Genomic DNA, 17,386 nt, shown 5'->3' with positions numbered 1-17,386 from the left:
CATGGGCCGACATTTAATAACGTCCACCTCCATCCCCCTGCTATAACTGAGTGTGGCTCTTGCAGCTGAAAGCAATCCCAACTTTTAAAACTAGCATTTCCAAAGTGCATTCTGTGGGTGGGATGTTAACAGCAGATATGAAGTGTGGTGAGGGGAAATTTCTGCAGACAAGTAACTTGTTTAATCCTCACAATCACCCCAGGAGGTCGAAAATATTGTCCCCATTCTATATACGAGTAAACTGAATCACAGTTTTGGACTCTGAAGCCAATGTTCAACCACTAGGCTACACTGCCCATCTAAATATTATTTTCTATTATACAAAATGCTAAAAGGCCAATTAGATCAGTTTGGAAAGCTCTCTAAATAAAGTTAGAGGCGAAAGGAAGTCAAAAGACAACATTTCATTTACAAAATTGACAAACCAGTCAGTCAGCTATCCCACTAATAAATACTGAGGGTTTAAGATGTATCAGACTTCAGACTAGGTGCAGGGATGTGCAGTATTATAAATAAAGCCAGGCCAGGCGTGGTGGCTCACGCCTGTAATCCCACGACTTTGGGGGGCCAAGGTGGGAAGATTGCTTGAGTTCAGAAGTTTGAGACCAGCCTGGGCAACAGGGTAAAAACCAGCCTCTACTAAAAATACAAAATTAGCTGGGCATGTGGGCATGCACCTATAATCCCAGCTACTGGGGAGGCTGAGGCACAAGAATCTCCTGAACCTGGAAGGCGGAGGTTGCAGGGCTGAGATTTCGCCATTGCACCCCAGCCTGGGTGACACAGGGAGACCCAGGAGCTTACAGCAATGTGTATGGGCTGAATGGTGCCCTCATCCCAATTCCTATGCTTAGGTCCTAACCCCTAGGATCTCAGAATGTAACAGGGCCTTTGAAAAGGTAATTAAGGTAAAATGAGAGTCTGAGAAGGAAGCAAAGAAAAGTTCCATTCAAGAAATGAAAGTACCATGGGGAGTAAGCGGATGTACTACAGGAAGTTACATGGGTACTAGATTGAGGGGGGCTGCCCCAACCTAAGGACCGTGTGCTTCACTCCATAAGAGCAGGGGGTCTCTGAATGTAAATGCTCAAGCTAGTAGGGATCATGGCGATCATCTGGTCTACCACCTTAATTTTGTGGATAAGAACACTGGGGCACAGAACAGCTAAATACGTGACTTGCCCAAGACCACATGGCTCATAGGCCACAGGGCAGCCTTGAATACTGCCTTCCTGCTATTTTTTTCTATAGCAGTGGAGAAGAGAAGGGAGGGGAGGAGGAAACAGAGGAAGACCGGAGTAGTGGTGGCCAGAATGAAAAGAAATAAGGAATCAAAGTAAGAGGTGGTGCAAAAGGAGAACAACAGGCCTCTGCCTTCAGGAGGCAGACGGTGCAAGGAATGGGGAGAAGTCCCAGGGGATTCTACACTCCAGCCAGGACAAGGGCGCTGCTGTCTCCAACCCAGCAGCGATGTCATTAAGCACAGGGGCAGCCTGTTCAATTTCTTTCTTTCTTTTTTTTTTTTTTTTTTTAGAGATGGGGTTTCACCATGTTGGTCAGGCTGGTCTTGAACTCCCAACGTCAGGTGATCCACCTGCCTCAGCCTTCCAATGTGCTGGGATTACAAGCATGAGCCACTGTGCCCGGCCCAGCCTGTTCAATTTCTAATCAGAAGAAATGAAATGGGACATGACCAAGGAGAGATGTCTGCTCAGAGCAGAGATTTGCCTGCTTGATTACACCTGCTTTTGAAAACAGGCAGCTATTGATCCCAGAATCACAGTTCCAATCCATGTCCCCCTGGAACTAACAGGCCAATGCCCAGCCAACCTGTCCATCCACAGAATCCTGTCAAGGCACCCCTTGGTAGCGCACAGGTGCCACTTGAAAATTCTGGTTGGAAGAGTCTCACCAAGCAGCCAGGTGTATGTGTGTGTGCATACATATGTGTGTGTGTGTGTGTGTGTGTATTTTTTTAGACTTAAAATTTTTTGATGAATGCTCAGTGGTCATTAAAGTAGTCCAGCCACACACAAACATATCAGTGTCTGTTGCTAAGTAGGTAAGGAAAACCATGCATGTCAGAGGCATTTTCCTTTTAGTCACTATTTAAAGGTAGTTCTCCTCCTTTGGCAGTCTGTTTGTGAGCTTCCTTCTCTGCCTGGCTGGTTTTAAAAGCCATTTCAGAAAAATAAAGTGCAAATTATAGAGAGAAGGCAAATGCTCCATCCACCTTCATTTTTAACTTTCAGTAAGGAACTCCATGGCTGATGAATTTGTTCTGGGTAAAAGGAGAAGGGGTGCTGGGTGCAGAGAAGATGCATGACGAAAACCAGCAGACACCTGAACCGACAGAACCAGGATAAAGGAGCTGCAACCAGAGATAATAGCAAGGCATCCACGACCCTCCTCCCAGCTTGGAGAGCGCCTGCTCTGAATTAGCCACAATCAGCATGTCAATCCAGCTGCTCAGGTCCCTCCAGTCCTAGGCTACCAGACTACCCCTCCCTCAGAGAGTATTACGGGAGAGTTAGGAACACATACAACGTGCTGCATAAGCATTTTATACAGTGGTGTAGTTGGCATCATGATTATGGTCACCCACAATCATGCTCAGTAAATTGGCAAGAGAAAGCGCTGTGGAGCAGGAAGGGCCAGGGAGTGGCCTCAAGAGAGGCTGGGAAGCTTTGTGGTGCTACAGAGCTCACTCTCTAAATCAGGTGGTAAATAAACTGACTCAAGCCCACCTTTAACACACAACTGGCCTGGAAGGGCAATGGAGGATGGATGCACCCACCCATCTATCCATCCATTCAGCCGCCCTACCCATCCACTCACTTATCTACCCATGCACCCATCCATCATCCACCCACCCATCCACCCACCCCACCCATCCATTCACTCATCTACCCATGCACCCATCCATCATCCACCCATCCATCCATCCATCCATCCATCCACCCACCCCTTCATCCCATCCCATCCCATCCCATCCCATGCCCGCATCTACCCACCCAGTGAAGAGACTGGAAGGCTGTGCATCAAACCTTAACAGAGCTCCCTTCTAACGGTACGATGTTGGGCTACCTTGTCCTTCCTTCCTTTCTGGCTCGTTTGACATTTTAATAACATGACCATATTTTTTTATAAAACAAAAAAGGTAATCATTTTTATAAATTTTAAAACGTATGATATATAGATTTTACCAAACACCCCACAGGACAAACTGGAATCCTAAGCTTCAGATTTTATAACATGATTTACAGAATTCAACTCCTTTCATTCACATTGAGCCTGGTTTTGTGTAAACGTTTGTTTTTGGGGTAGATAGATGCTTCTCATCACAGATGTTCACATCACACAAAGGACTGAACTAATCCAGAAAAGTTCTAAGTGCACTTGTTAAATAGTCTAGCTCATCTCCATGGAGCTGGAAGTCCTGGGAACAGGAGCAATGGACATTAATCTGCTTTCATGGGCGACCGAGAGACTTACTTGTCCACTAGTCCCTTCTGTTTGAGGATGCGGTACACTTCGGCAGAAGTCTGAGGTCCTTGGAGCTTTTGCCCGTTCAGCATCTCCTTCTCTAATTCTTCAATGGTCTTAAAAACAAAGGATTATCAAAAAAAAAAAAATGGTAAAGACTAAAGGATCATTGACTTGTTTAACTTGTAAGTTTTTTCCTTTCTTTGTTTTGTAGAGATGGGGTCTCGCTATGTTGTGCAGGCTGGCCTTGAACTTCTGGCCTAAAGCAATTCTCCCACCTCGGCCTCCCAAAGCAGGGGCAGTACAGACACAAGCCGTGCCTGGCCTGGCATCATTTATTTCAAGAGCAGAGTGGAGAGAAGAGCCTCAATACCCTGCTGCAAGCCAAGGAAAGATAAAGACACAAAGAACAGAAGACTCAAGTGAAAGCAGCCAGGCAGACAGAACAATCCCAGCAAACAGATGCCGGCATGAATCTCTGCTGGGTTGCAGCTCACCCCAAGCCAGCAGTCTCAAGTGAGGAAGGAGGGGTGCGGGAGGGCAGGTGAGGGACTACCTTCCCAGTTCTGGCGAAGGCCTCGGCCACCCTGCGGTTCCGCCCTCCGTAGCAGGTGGTGATCAGGTCGGCCACCCCGCAGCTCTCTAGGAAGGTGGCTGTGGACACCTGGCCCTTGCAGAAGATCCTGGCGAAAGCAATCATTTCCATGAGTCCCAGGCGGATGACGGCAGCTTTGGTGTTGTCTCCGCAGCGGAGGCCGTCGCAGAAGCCAGCTCCCACAGCTACGATGTTCTGCAAAGAAGAACACAGAGCCCAGATGCTGTTACAGCACCCACTGCGGGTATGGGTGCCAGGGGCGGTGGGGGATGCCAGGGCAAGGACAGACCAGGAACACTGGCACCATCCTCAAAATGATCAATGCCGGGTTCTGCTCTTGTACACCTGGGTGAAAGAGATGACGGAAGGAGAGACGAGGCTTCCAAAGTCCCCTTTCTAGGACAAAGAGCCCATATCTGGGGTCAGTAGGGGGCAGCAGTGGAAGAGCACTGGCCAGAAAATTAGAATGGCTGATAGCAGTCTTTGGTTAAATAATATTTGGACAAACCACTTTTTGTTTTCTTTTGTTTTAAATGAAATGGTTTGTGCAACTTCAGCATTCATACAGAAAAGTACACAAATCCTAAGTGCACAGACTGAAGAATTGTTACAGACTGCACACAGCCCCGCAGCCAGCACACTGACCAAGGAAAAGAACACAGCCAGGGCTTCAGGAAGCCACCAGTCCCCACTTCCAGCCACCTCCACCACCAAAGGTAACCACTCTCCTCACTTCTCACAGCACAGATTTGTTTTACCTGCCTTTAAACTTTTTGTGAAGAGAGTCATACAATATGTAGTCTTTTATGTGTAGCTTCTTTGTCTTACTTCAACATCGTGTTTGTGAGATCCATCCATATTTTCACATCTAGCATCTTTATTTTAATTGCTGCACAGTACTCCATTTTGTGAATATGTTGCAATTAACTTGTTGAACTGTCTTCTGTCAACTGGCACTGGGGTCGTTTCCAGTTTGGGGCCATGACACACAGTGCTGCCGTGGACACCCTGGCACATGTCCTCTGGTGGCTACGTGCAGGCACTCCTGTTGGGTATGATCTGGGAGTTGAAACACTGGGTCATGAGGCCTGATTGTGTGCAGCTCAAATTCCAGCCTCTTGTTTCATTTAATAATCCCCAAATGAGTATTTATGGAGCGCTCATTCTTTGCATGGCCTCTGCTAGACACAAGGCAAATGAGACACAGAGCCTGCCTTTTCAGAAGCAGATGATCTGGTGTCGGGGCTGGCAATCGAGGCCAACTGCCTGTTTTGTAAATAACGTTTTATGGGAACCCAGCCATACCCGTTCATTTACGCATCGTCTGTAGCTGCAGATTTCAGTAGCTGCAACAGAGACCGGATGGTCCACAAGGCCTCTTCTATCTGGCTCGGATGGAAAATGTTTGCCGCCCCTGACCTTACAGGAAAGCTAAAACGTGTACAAATAACTGTAAACCTCAACAGAACATGATATTCTCTAAAAGGTACTGAGAATCTGAAATTCCATTTCAACAGGTATGCACTGAGCATGCACTGTGTAGGAAGAACCCCACTCAGCTCTGGAGGGAAACAGGGATTGCAGGGGCTAGGCTGGGAGCGGGGGAATGCAGGGGCTGAAGATGCTCCCGGGGGGGAAAGCTGTAAAGATGAGAGTCAGACACAGAGCTTGTCCTCAAGGAGCTGACAATCTGGCTGGGAAAAGAGACACAACAAAGCACATCAAAAGGCAGAGGAAAGAGAGTGTGCTGAAAAGTGGCGGAAGCCACATGCTTCCGTTCAAAGCAGGGAAGGCTACATGGAGGAGGTGACATCTGAGCTGGGCCTCAATAAGTAAAAGTCAGATTACCATCTATGACAAGTAACATAGATGGTATGTTACTTGAGTCCCGGGTTCCTGGCCCCTTGCACTTTGCTCCTTCACCAAGAACACTCAATGCTAAAAAAAAAAAAAGCAAATATGCAACTGTCTAACCACACTAGCAATTCCAGTAATACCTGGTGACTACACAGGGAGCCTTGTGAGATTTTAAAACATGAAGCTAGTTTGGGAAATGAGTTAACATGAGTGTGTTTTAATAAAACCAAGTTTTACTAGTGAAAGAATAACTTTTCTTAAAACATCAGGCCTATAAAATGTTGAGGGATCAGGTGAAAAATAGAAAAAGCTGGGGAATAAAAACGCCTTCTCTAGTATGCAGGCAGTTTTTGATAAAACACATGAAACATAGCATTGATATGGCTGGGCTCACCAGGACAAACAGACGTGGTCATTTAGATACAGCTACTTCTCACCAGGAGACCGAGGCACAAAGCTATTTCACAGGAAGAAACATCTGACTGGGCCTCCTGAAGTTTCCATCTACTCCCTACAGACCCACAGAACAGAGCCCTCCCCTGCCCTCTCCCACGAGGTGACGCGGAATGAAGAGGGCTAGCGAATGAAGGATGGGGATGGGAAGGGCCTCCCGTGTCTTCTCTTCCTCAGCAGTAATGGGAGAGCTTATTGGGGTTGCTGCTTATGCCTCTCATTGCAGTCGACACAGAAAGGAAAAAGTCGAAAATTTCTCTAAAAAGGATGCAGGCAGCGCTGACGAGGAACTGGGTCCTAGGAGCTGACAGGCTGACCACATGCATGTCTTCATAAGGTACCAACTTGCCTGTACCTGCGAAAGTTCCTCAGCCTCTTCCTACCACAGGCTATGTGAACTTAGGTTTCATTAGTTCTCAGACAGCAACCACCTCAAACTTCCACACACAGGGACGGTGGAAGGGGGCAATTCCTGGCTTACACACCCTCAGCATCAGGCAGCATTAGGGAAGAGGCAAGGGAGAGGCCTTGTGAAAGCAGCCTGGAGAGACGCTGGGGGTCGGTGGGATCTGGTTCTGCGGCTTTGCTCCTAGGTGGGGTGAGCTGCCAAGTCAGGATGGGACACCCAGGCCTTTTAGGGTGAGTGCTATGCAGAGGCTAAGAGCAGGGACCATAAGAACACCCAGACTGGGCCCACCTAGGCCTGGATCCCCTTCCCAGCATAGCAGCCAGACTAAGGAGGCTACAGGGAGACAGAAGCGGTACACGGCACTGACATCGGAAAGCCTCTGCAACATACAGTGTGGCCTGGGGCCATCACTCCACCTCTCGGGCCACCTTCACCTCCGACATAAAATCCAGGGCTTGTACAGGAGTTTTCAAGGCCCTTCTGGGACTGACATTCTTTCAGGGAAGCTGGTGCAACTGGGGCCTGCACTGGGCAACAGGTTGATGCCTGGGGACATGCAGGGGGACTGGCTGCCGAAGCCTAGAGGCCAGCCCTTGGCTGAGCTGGCCAAATGGTTTTATTGAAGTTGCTATGCGATGTGGTGAGGCTTAGGCTGTGGGCCAACTGGTCAGCTTCCTGAAATTGCTCTCTGATGCCCCCTAGACTGTGTCCCCATGCTCCCCTCCATCACAACATGAACCATTCTGAAACTGTTATATGAAAAACCAACCCCAGGAAATGTCTATGGGCTGAGTGGGAGAGAACATGGACTTCTGTTCAACAAGGGACTCCTGTAAACAGAGGAGGGGAGGCATTTACTTATGACGTGCCTTCGGCCGGCCCAGGCTAGTTACACACACTGCCTCATCGTCATTCCCACGACTCTGAAGCATGTACCTATCCTCCCAACTGGCACAACTGAGGCTCAGGGAGGTTTAGTGGCTTGCAAAGACACCTCACCGGTAAGCGATGGAGTCAGGGTGCACACTCCTGGTGCCTGGCTCTGCAGCCCACTCTGACCCTGTGACTTGCTGCTCCAGTGGGAAATTTGCCCTTCCTCCATCCTCAGTCAAAAAGGCCTGCCTGACCCTTTGCCATTGGATGTTAAAGGAGAGTGCCTTCCTGGCCTATACCAAGGCTTAGGAGGTAAAAGGGGTCGCTGAGGCTGGGTGTAACCCCAGCACTTTGGGAGGCTGGGGCGGGTGGATTGCTGGAGCTCAGGAGTTCAGTTGAGACCAGTGTGGGCAACATAGTGAAACCCTGTTTCTACCAAAAATACACAAAATTAGCCAGGCGTGGTGGCATGGCACCTTTCGTCCCAGCTACTGGGGAGGCTGAGGTGGAAGGATTTCTTGACCCCAGGAGGCAGATGTTGCAGTAAGCTGAGATCACGCCACTGTACTCTAGCCTGGTAAGAGTGAACCTGTCTCAAAAAAAAAAAAAAAAAAAAAAAAGCTAGCTTCAGAGACAAAAAGTAATACAAAATAGTAATAGCTAACGTCATCGAACTGCTCTAAGAGCTTCATATATTATTGCCTCATTTAAACCTCACAACATTGCCACAAGGCAGATCCTATAATCATGGGAGCATGAAAGGAAACTGAGGCACACAGAGTAAGGTGCTTGCTCGAGGAGATGACGCCACACTTTGCTGCTCTAGGGCCAGTGAATGAAAGGCACAGAGAGGCCATGGCAGAGTCCAGAATGATAACTTTCTTTTTTTTTTTTTTTTTTGAGACGGAGTTTTCACTCATGTTACCCAGGCTGGAGTGCAATGGCGCGATCTCAGCTCACCTCAACCTCCGCCTCCTGGGTTCAGGCAATTCTCCTGCCTCAGCCTCCTGAGTAGCTGGGATTACAGGCACGCACCACCATGCCCAGCTAATGTTTTTTTGTATTTTTAGTAGAGACGGGGTTTCACCATGTTGACCAGGATGGTCTCGATCTCTTGACCTCGTGATCCACCCGCCTCGGCCTCCCAAAGTGCTGGGATTACAGGCTTGAGCCACCGCAGATGATAACTTTCTAACAGGAAGAGCTGACCCCACCCAACAGGAAAGATTTAGCAGGAGCTTTCTGCCACCAAAACCATCCAAGCAGGACTGTATGGACAGGCCCTGGGCTCCAAAGCAGTGCTTGCATGTTGCTGTACTCAGAAAAGTCAGATGAGGAACCAGGGCGAGCAGATGAGGAGCTACCTCGCAGCTCCTCTGTGGCCCCTTCACTGCAGGACACACGGGTTGAGACAACCTCAAAGCTTCTACTAGACATTTAACCTCCCCACCGGGGCAGGGGGTAGGCGGAAGACCTACTGCAGGGTCAACTCCTCTTTTCTAAGAGGACCCTGGGCTGCAACCCAGTTTAATCGCTTTATGACGAATCTCAAAATCCTCATTCTCTCCCTCCACCACTTATCACTGTCAAAAGAAAAATAACCACACGGAGCCAGTCAGAGCGTGTTTGAATAGCATCGAGCAGATGTCCTCTGAGATCGCTCAGATGTGAAAGTTATCATTATCCACTGTGCATTTAAATCTGCGTTAAACTCTTTTGGAGCTAAAAATACCATAATTTTCAGAAGACAGACGTGTGTAGCCCTTCCCCATCTCCTGGGTGATGGCAACACTCAGAGGCAATCATCCACTCCCAAGAGCACTCGTTTCAGTTCTGAATAGGGGTGGGTTGGATGGGGCTCAATTCCTCTCCCACGTCCGCCTTCCCACAAAAAGAATAAGAAACAGGAGAACCAGCCCATGCTATCTGCAGGTTACACAAATGTTCTCACCGTCCATCAAGAACTGCCTGCCTGAAACCCCAGTCAGTCAGTACTACTGTTTTCTCCTGTTCCAACAATCCATCCAACTCCTCCTGAGGCCAGCTGCTAAGGGAAGGCTGTCTGTTTGAGATTACTAAAGCAAGGTGCCACGTACTGTCTGAGCTCCACTGTCTAGGGCGGCCTGGCTGAGATGTCAAAGAAGGCTGAGGCAAGCCCACACTTGGCCCATCATGCCGGTCACACCAATATGAAGCTGCCTGAGCTGGAGCAGTGTTGTCCAATTGAAGTTTCTTCAATAAGAAATGTTTTCTACTTGCTCTATCGAATACAGCAGCCATTAGCCACACGTGGCCACTGAGTCTTTAAAATGTAGCTACTGTGACTCTGAAACTGAATTTTTAGTTTTTAAGAAATGTAATTCATTTGAATGTAAATGTAAATAGTACCTATGGCTAGCGGCTAGCGTGTCAGACTATGTGGGCTTGCTCTCACTCACATAAAGGTGCTTTTGGGCGAGCAGCTGCCCTGACTACAGAGGAGACCCAAGGCGGGGCATCCCGGCACGGTTTATCACAGCCAAAGCCCGGGACAAACCTACATGCCCAGCAATGAGCGCTGCAGAACAGCCCCACAGAGGAACACTGCCAGCCTGTGCCGCAGGCTGCTGGGTTATCCCTGATCTGCTCTTCCTTTCTACAGTAACAGTCGCGTATTTTAATGCAAGCATAGGGCTAACCAGAGAAAACATCCCCCACATGATTTTCCAGCCTCCCTCATAGCTAGTTACGGTCACTCCTAGTGTATCCAGTAAGATGATGCCAAGTCACAAGGTTGGTTTTCCAGAACCTTCCTTGAAAGATAGCTGCCATGTGCCCTTCATCCTTTTTTGTCTTTCTTTCTTCCTTTTTTAACCTTGCTGCCTGGAAGGTAGACATGACATTGTACCTGGAAGGTAGATGCTGCTCTGGTCACCTGCACAGAACATGAAGACTGGGGTCATGCCCTATGCTGGTCAGTGTTTGCCTTCTCCAGAACCCATGTTGAAATTCAGTGACCACTGCGGCATGCTGGGAGGTGGGCCTAACAAGAGTGTTTTGGTCGCGCGCATCCGGCCTTAATGAATGGCATGTTAGAAAAAGGACTCTGGGAGTGGATCTCTGTTTGGCTCTCCCACCCCTCTGCCGTGTGAGGGTCAGCGCTTCTCCCTTCCAGCAGGATTCAAGGTGCCACTTGGCACAGACCATGCCCTCATGAGACACCAGAAGTGCTAGATTTCCCAGCCTCCAGAACTGTATGAGCCAACAAATTTCTGTTCGTTATAAGTTACCCAGTCTCAGGTGTTCTGTTACAGCAGCACAAAATGAGCTAAGGCATCCAAGTGAGCTGGAAGAAGCCTGGGTCTCTGCAAACTCTGTGGAATAGAATTGTCATATATATTTTGGATTTTACATGAGAAAGAAACTTCTACCTTGTTCAGCCAGGACACGTTGAGCATTCCTAATCTGAAAATCCAAAATGCTCCAAAATCTGAAACTTCTGGAGCATCAACATGACGCTCATTGGAGCATCCTGGATTTCCAAATAGGGATGATGAACTGGTAAGTATAATGCAAATATTCCAAAATCGAAAAAATCCGAAAAACCTCTAGTCACAAGTATTTTGGATAAGAGGTACTCAACCTATATTGTTTTGGGTCCCTGTTAATGAAACTTAATCCTGATAAAGAATCTATTAAAAATAATAGCCTTTTGGCCAGAACTGCCATCTTCCAGTAGTTTACCAACATGACAAAAACGAAAGGGAAAGGGAAATACTGTACCCGACATATGCTCTCTAGGTCTCTTGGAAAACACGAAGTTGCTCTTTTGGCCACATATATGCGAATCTATAAGAAAGGTGACATTGGCAGGGCGTGGCGGCTCAGGTCTATGATCCTAGCACTTTGGAGGCCAAGGCTGGTGGATCACTTGAGTCCAGGAGTTTGAGATCAGACTGGGCAACATGGTGAAACTCTGTCTCTACAAAAAATACAAAAATTAGCTGAGCATGGTGGCGAGCACCTATAGTCCCAGCTCCTCAGGAGGCTGAGGCGGGAGGATCACTTGAACCCAGGAGGCGGAGGTTGTAGTGAGCTGAGATTGTGCCAGTGTACTCCAGCCTGGGCAACGGAGAGAGATCTGTCTCAAAAAAAAAGCAATAAATAAATAAATAAGCTAAAAAAACTTTTAAAAAAAAAGGTGCTATTGTAGATATCAAGGGATGTCTACATGGGGCTGGGGTCCTCCTGCGCTATTTGTACAAATATACCTGAGGCAGGATTTGTAAAAAAAAAAAAAGAAGGAAGCCAAAGAGAAAGGTACCTGGATTAGACTGAAGCACCAGTCTGCTCCACCCAGGGAAGCACACTTTGTGGGAACCAATGGGAAGGAGCCTGAGCTGTTAGGACTTATTCCCTATTAATTCATGCATAGTAGGTGTAAAAAATAGGCCAGGTGTGGTGGCTCACGCATGTAACCCCGGCACTTTGGGAAGCCAAGGCAGGCGGATCGCTTGAGGCCAGGAGTTTGAGACCAGCCTGGCCAACATGGTGAAACCCCGTCTCTACGGGGTTTTGTATTTTGTCTCTGTAAAAATACAAAAATCAACTGAGCGTGGTGGTGTACACTTGTCAGCTACTTGGGAGGCTACTTGCAATGAGTTGAGATCACACCACTGCACTCTAGCCTGGGAGAGACTCTGTCTCAAAAAAAAAAAGTTGATAAAAAACAAAAGACCACTGGACTATTTAAAAACACACAAAACAACAACATAAATCAGGCAATGTGGTGTGTACCTATAATCCCAGCTACTTGATAGGCTGAGGCAGAACAGCTTGAGCCCGGAACACAAGACCCTTCTCAGAGGGTGAAAAAAAGGATTAACATCAATTAAACTATATACTTATGATTTTTATACTCTTCTGTATGAAGTACCTCTTAAAGTTTACATTAAAGCAAACAAAAATATACCTCCAATCAAAGAAGCCAGACACAAAATGGTACATACTATACAATTCTGCTTATAACGATCCTACAAAATGCAAATGATAGCATCTAAAAGCAGATCAGTGGCTGCGCGACTGGAGGCTGGGGTGATGAGGAACCTGAAAGGGACATGCGGAGTTGTCTGGGGATAATGGAAACGTTGTGTACTGTGGTAGTGGTTTTCACGAGTGCATGCACACAACTCTCAAAACCCATGGTATTACATACTTTAAATAGCTGTAGTTTGATTACATAAATTATGCTTTTTGTTTTTTTTCAATTGGAGACAGAGTCTCACTCTGTCACCCAGGCTGGAGTGCAGTGGTGCGATCCTGGCTCACTGCAACCACTGCCTCCCAGGTTCATGCAATTCTCCTGCCCCAGCCTCCTGAGTAGCTGGGATTACAGGCAAGCACCACCACACCTGGCTAATTTTTGTATTTTTTAGTGGATATGGGGTTTCGCCCTGTTGGCCAGGCTGGTCTCAAACTCCTGGCCTCAAGTGACCCACCCTCCTGGGCCTCCCAAAGTGCTGGGATTACAGGTGTGAGCCACCACGCCCAGCCTAATTACATGAATTACACCTAAAGTTGATTTTTAAAAAAGAACATATCCTTAGAAAGAGATTAATACAGCTAAGAGGTCGTGGAAGACATTCTGAAGGTAGTAAGAGGCACTGTACAAATGATCATGCATAAATCCTTTGAATTTTCTATTTTATCCTTGTAGAGAGATGTTTTCCTATTTTTCCTAGTAAGCCAAACACTCTACATTTTTGAGTACAAAAAGATAATGTACATTTTGTAATTTGGCTAGTATGGAGAATATTACTAAAGAAGGTTAATGTAAAAAAGGTAAAACACATCAATGGCTGGACGTGGTGGGTCCTGCCTGCATCTAAACACTTTGGGAGGCCGAGGTGGAAAGACTGCTTGAGCCCACTAGTTCAAGACCAGCCTGGACGACACAAGGAGATCCCAGCTCTACAAAAAACAAACAAAATTAGTCAGTCATGGTGGCATGTGCCTGTAGTCCCAGCTACTCAGGAGGCAGAGGTGGAAGGATAGCTTGAGCTTGGGAGGTTGAGGCTGAAATGAGCCATGATTGTGCCACTGCACTCAGCCTGGGCAACAGAGCGAGACCTTGTCTCAAAAACAAACAAAACACATACACACACACACAAAATCAAACTGATTGAACAGTAAGATCTAGTTTTTGTTTTAAAAAGGAGCCAAACACATATGTACACACTAAAAACACTGGAAGGGTATACAACAAACATTAATTGAGGTTATTTCAGGATATAGGATTGTTAGTGATTTGATTTTTACTTCCTTCTTTACACCTTTCTGTTGTGTAAAAACAAGGAAAATGACTGTTATAGTCAGGGGGAAAACCCATCACTGTTATTTCTGTAATGAAACCAACATATGGCCATGTGTCCTTGCTCTGGCAGGCTCTGAGGAGAGAGGGCTTCCTTTTATTTATGCTGCCTGGTAACCAGAAAAGTCAAGTTGTACACAGTAACCACCGAAACCAGGCTAAGAGTCTTAAAACTCCTGTTCACGCTCCGCCTGTGACAGTACTTGCTACCCTAAAGCCATTTGCTCTTTTGGATCTCCATTTCCTTATCTGTACAGGACAATGGTTGGATTTAATAACTGCTAAAAGCGCCTGTTTCTCCGTTTTCAAAAATCTCAGCTCTGATGCAAGCCCACAGGAATGATGGCAACTGATCTCGTTTTAAAAGATTGGGTGGGAAGTTGCAGGGAGGATGCCCCCACCTCCCTGCATTCCCCGTGAATCACTTTTCATCAAGGTAGGAAGCACGTCCACTTACCGTCTTCCTGCCTGCAAAAATGAAAGACATTCTAAGTTCAGACACAAGACTAGCAGGGGCTCCTATTAGCAGAAGCTTTTCCAAAGCCCTCACCTCAATCTAGACTCCTTCTTCTGACCCAGCACTCTTTGTTCTGGGCAGGGTTTCACAGCTTCTCCATGACCACCAAAAACATCCAGTCACTTAAAAACAGCTTTGGAGCAGCTCAGACCAGCCCTGAGCAATTAGGCATTCATGATGCCCCCTGCTGTTGAGTGGTAATTAGTTTAATGAAGGACTATTAAAAACACATAAAAATCTCAACCAACAAAAATAAACAAAGCAACCAAAGCCAGCGTCTTACATGGATAAGTGGACCTGCATGTAATGCAATGCTAATGCAAAGAATGACCCACAAAACATGCAAGTGTGCTTCCCAGGAGCCCAAGCCTTTCATTGGCTTTAATTTTTTAAAATGCTTACTGTATATCGTGACCACACATATATACACAATGTTAATTCTAGAAAGTGGATTTAACTTCCAACTAGAAAAAAAGATAGACAAGTAAGGAGAAAGCATAGACAGGCATTCTTTCCACCTTTGTAGCTCCTACCCAATAAAGATGGTGACTGGCGGATTGCCTATCCTCCCCGAGGTGCTCAGATTTCTGAAGAGTGGCTTTTTGCTGCAAAAGAGATGACTCAGAAGTGGCTCAAAAGGAGCATTCACAGGCCAGGCGCGGTGGCTCACGCCTATAATCCCAGCACTTAGGGAGGCCGAGGCAGGTGGATCACGAGGTCAAGAGATCGAGACCATCCTGGTCAACATGGTGAAACCCCGTCTCCACTAAAAATACAAAAAATTAGCTGGGCATGGTGGCGCATGCCTGTAATCTCAGCTACTCAGGAGGCTGAGACAGGAGAATTGCCTGAACCCAGGAGGCGGAGGTTGCAGTGAGCCGAGATCGCGCCATTGCACTCCAGCCTGGGTAACAAGAGCGAAACTCCGTCTCAAAAAAAAAAAAAAAAAAAAAAAAAGGAGCATTCACATTGAGAACTTTTTATTTCCCCTATTCCCCCCACTCTTTTTTGTAGATGGTAGTGACTTGAAGGCAACTTGGATTGTGAGGGGGAAGGAGCAGGTAACTGCTGCAGCACTCCCTGCCGTCTGTTCCCCAAGTCCTGGCAGAGAGAGGGACAGTGCCTAAGGCTTCAAAAGCCAGAAGCCAACAAGTCAGGAGCCCAGGTGTGGGGAGCTCCCAGCACATTGGGAGGCTGAGGCAGGTGAATCACTTCGAAGGCCACTGGTCAATGAAGGGCGCTTCTTTAATCAGATCTTCTCCCTCTAGAGCGCAAAGACAAAACTATTCTTAGAAAAACCTCTACCAGCAGCAGATTATGTTTTTTCCTTAACAAGAACAACCAGCCAAACTAGTAGAGTAGCATAATTCAGAGGGAACAAGATCCTCTTCCTGCTCAGAATGCAGTATAGGAGAAAAACATGAATGAATAGAATCATTTGCTCCTAGGTGAAACCGTACCATCAAGGAAATCCCATGCTTTCCAAATACCAATGCTGCCAACTTCCCAAAGACCAAAACATCACAATTCCCCCATATTTACAAGTAGAAGCAAGCCACGAGTAAGAGAGGAACTGAACTACCCAGGAAAGGCTGCAGCAAAACAGGAAGTTATAAACAAGGCTCTCAATTCACTATTCTTCGCAGATGGGGGTGCAGAGAACACAGAGCCCATTCTTGAGGATTAGACTCAATGATGCTAACATTGGCCTTGCTTGATGAACTCCTCCCCTGCAGTAGCGATCACCAGGCTGACTTTACCTTAAGAGCACCACAGAGTTCAACAGTGTCTGCATCATCAACCACGGTAATTCGAAAATTTGGAGTCTGCAGAAGTTCTTTGAAGAGGAGGCCATTCTCCATTACTTTGCTGCCTGTCGAAAGGTTAAACAAAAAATATATATTATATAAGTAACAGTCTCTAATCTTAATTTTCACACCTAATACACTTTAAAATAACTTTCTGCTTACTATAAAAGTAACATATGTTCATGAAAGGATGTTTAGAAAATACATAGGAGCAGAAATAAGTAAACACCCTTTTTCCAATAGAGGTGATCATTTACAATTTGACATATATTTTTAACTGACTGAACGTGAATCTAAAGTTTTTCTTGGCCAGACATGATGGCTCACGCCTGTAATTCCAGCACTTTGGGAGGCTGAGGCAGGTGAATCACTGGAGGTCAGAAGACCAGCCTGGCCAACGTGATGAAACCCCATCTCTACTAAAAGAACCTGGAGGTGGAGGTTACAGTGAGCCGAGATCGTGTCACTGCACTCCAGCCTAGGTGACACAGTGAGACTTTGTCTCAAAAAAAAAAAAGGTTTTTCTCAAAATTGGGAACATAACATGTATGTGGTTTCATCATCTGCTTTCTCTGAATTTCAGAAGATGGAAATGCTGTCAGCCTACTTGTTTTTGCTGCCACTATATTTCCCTCCTTTGCGAGAGTGCCTAGGATGTGAGGCTGGTCAGTAGTTTTGACATATTTATCATAGTTTTTTTTTTTGTTTTGGAAACCTCTGATTAAAATACAAACACAAACAAAAATAAAGTCTTACAAAGCCTGATGTGAAATCTGCTGTGGCTGGTGGTGTTCAGGGTGAGGTTCATCAAATCCACCCTACCCAGCTCCAGAGAAACTGAAAATCAGAACCAAACGTTTACCAGCCAAGTCCTGGCTCCCAAATCACGTCACCACACAGAGATAGCAGAAGGCACACTGAATACTACAGCACTTGGGCTCTGCCTGGCTCGAGGTGGGAGACCAGCTGTTCCCAAGCCTGTCTGCACAGAACAATCATGTGAGATCTTTACGAATACCAAAGCCCACGCCTCATCTCA

At 46.7% G+C, this 17,386-nt stretch overlaps 1 protein-coding gene across 4 annotated transcripts in view; it reads right to left on the bottom strand.

The window, feature by feature from the left end:
• GPD1L (glycerol-3-phosphate dehydrogenase 1 like) overlaps nucleotides 1-17,386 on the bottom strand; it is a 57,699-nt gene that overhangs the window by 2,746 nt on the left and 37,567 nt on the right. For all 4 annotated transcript variants that reach the window (XM_032268520.1, XM_032268537.1, XM_032268526.1 and 1 more), the window contains exons 5-7: nucleotides 16,300-16,412; nucleotides 4,043-4,276; nucleotides 3,496-3,602 (exon numbers count right to left, since the gene is read on the bottom strand). In XM_032268520.1, coding sequence (XP_032124411.1) covers nucleotides 3,496-3,602; nucleotides 4,043-4,276; nucleotides 16,300-16,412 — 454 coding nt within the window. The remainder of the gene's footprint in view (nucleotides 1-3,495; nucleotides 3,603-4,042; nucleotides 4,277-16,299; nucleotides 16,413-17,386) is intronic.

The sequence above is a fragment of the Sapajus apella genome, unplaced genomic scaffold, assembly GCF_009761245.1.
Source record: "Sapajus apella isolate SASKATOON/1434 unplaced genomic scaffold, GSC_monkey_1.0 scaffold4, whole genome shotgun sequence".
Classification (NCBI taxonomy): Eukaryota; Metazoa; Chordata; class Mammalia; order Primates; family Cebidae; genus Sapajus; species Sapajus apella.
The sequence above is the reverse complement of the archived record's forward strand: the minus strand, read 5'-3'. Positions and strand labels throughout refer to the sequence as shown.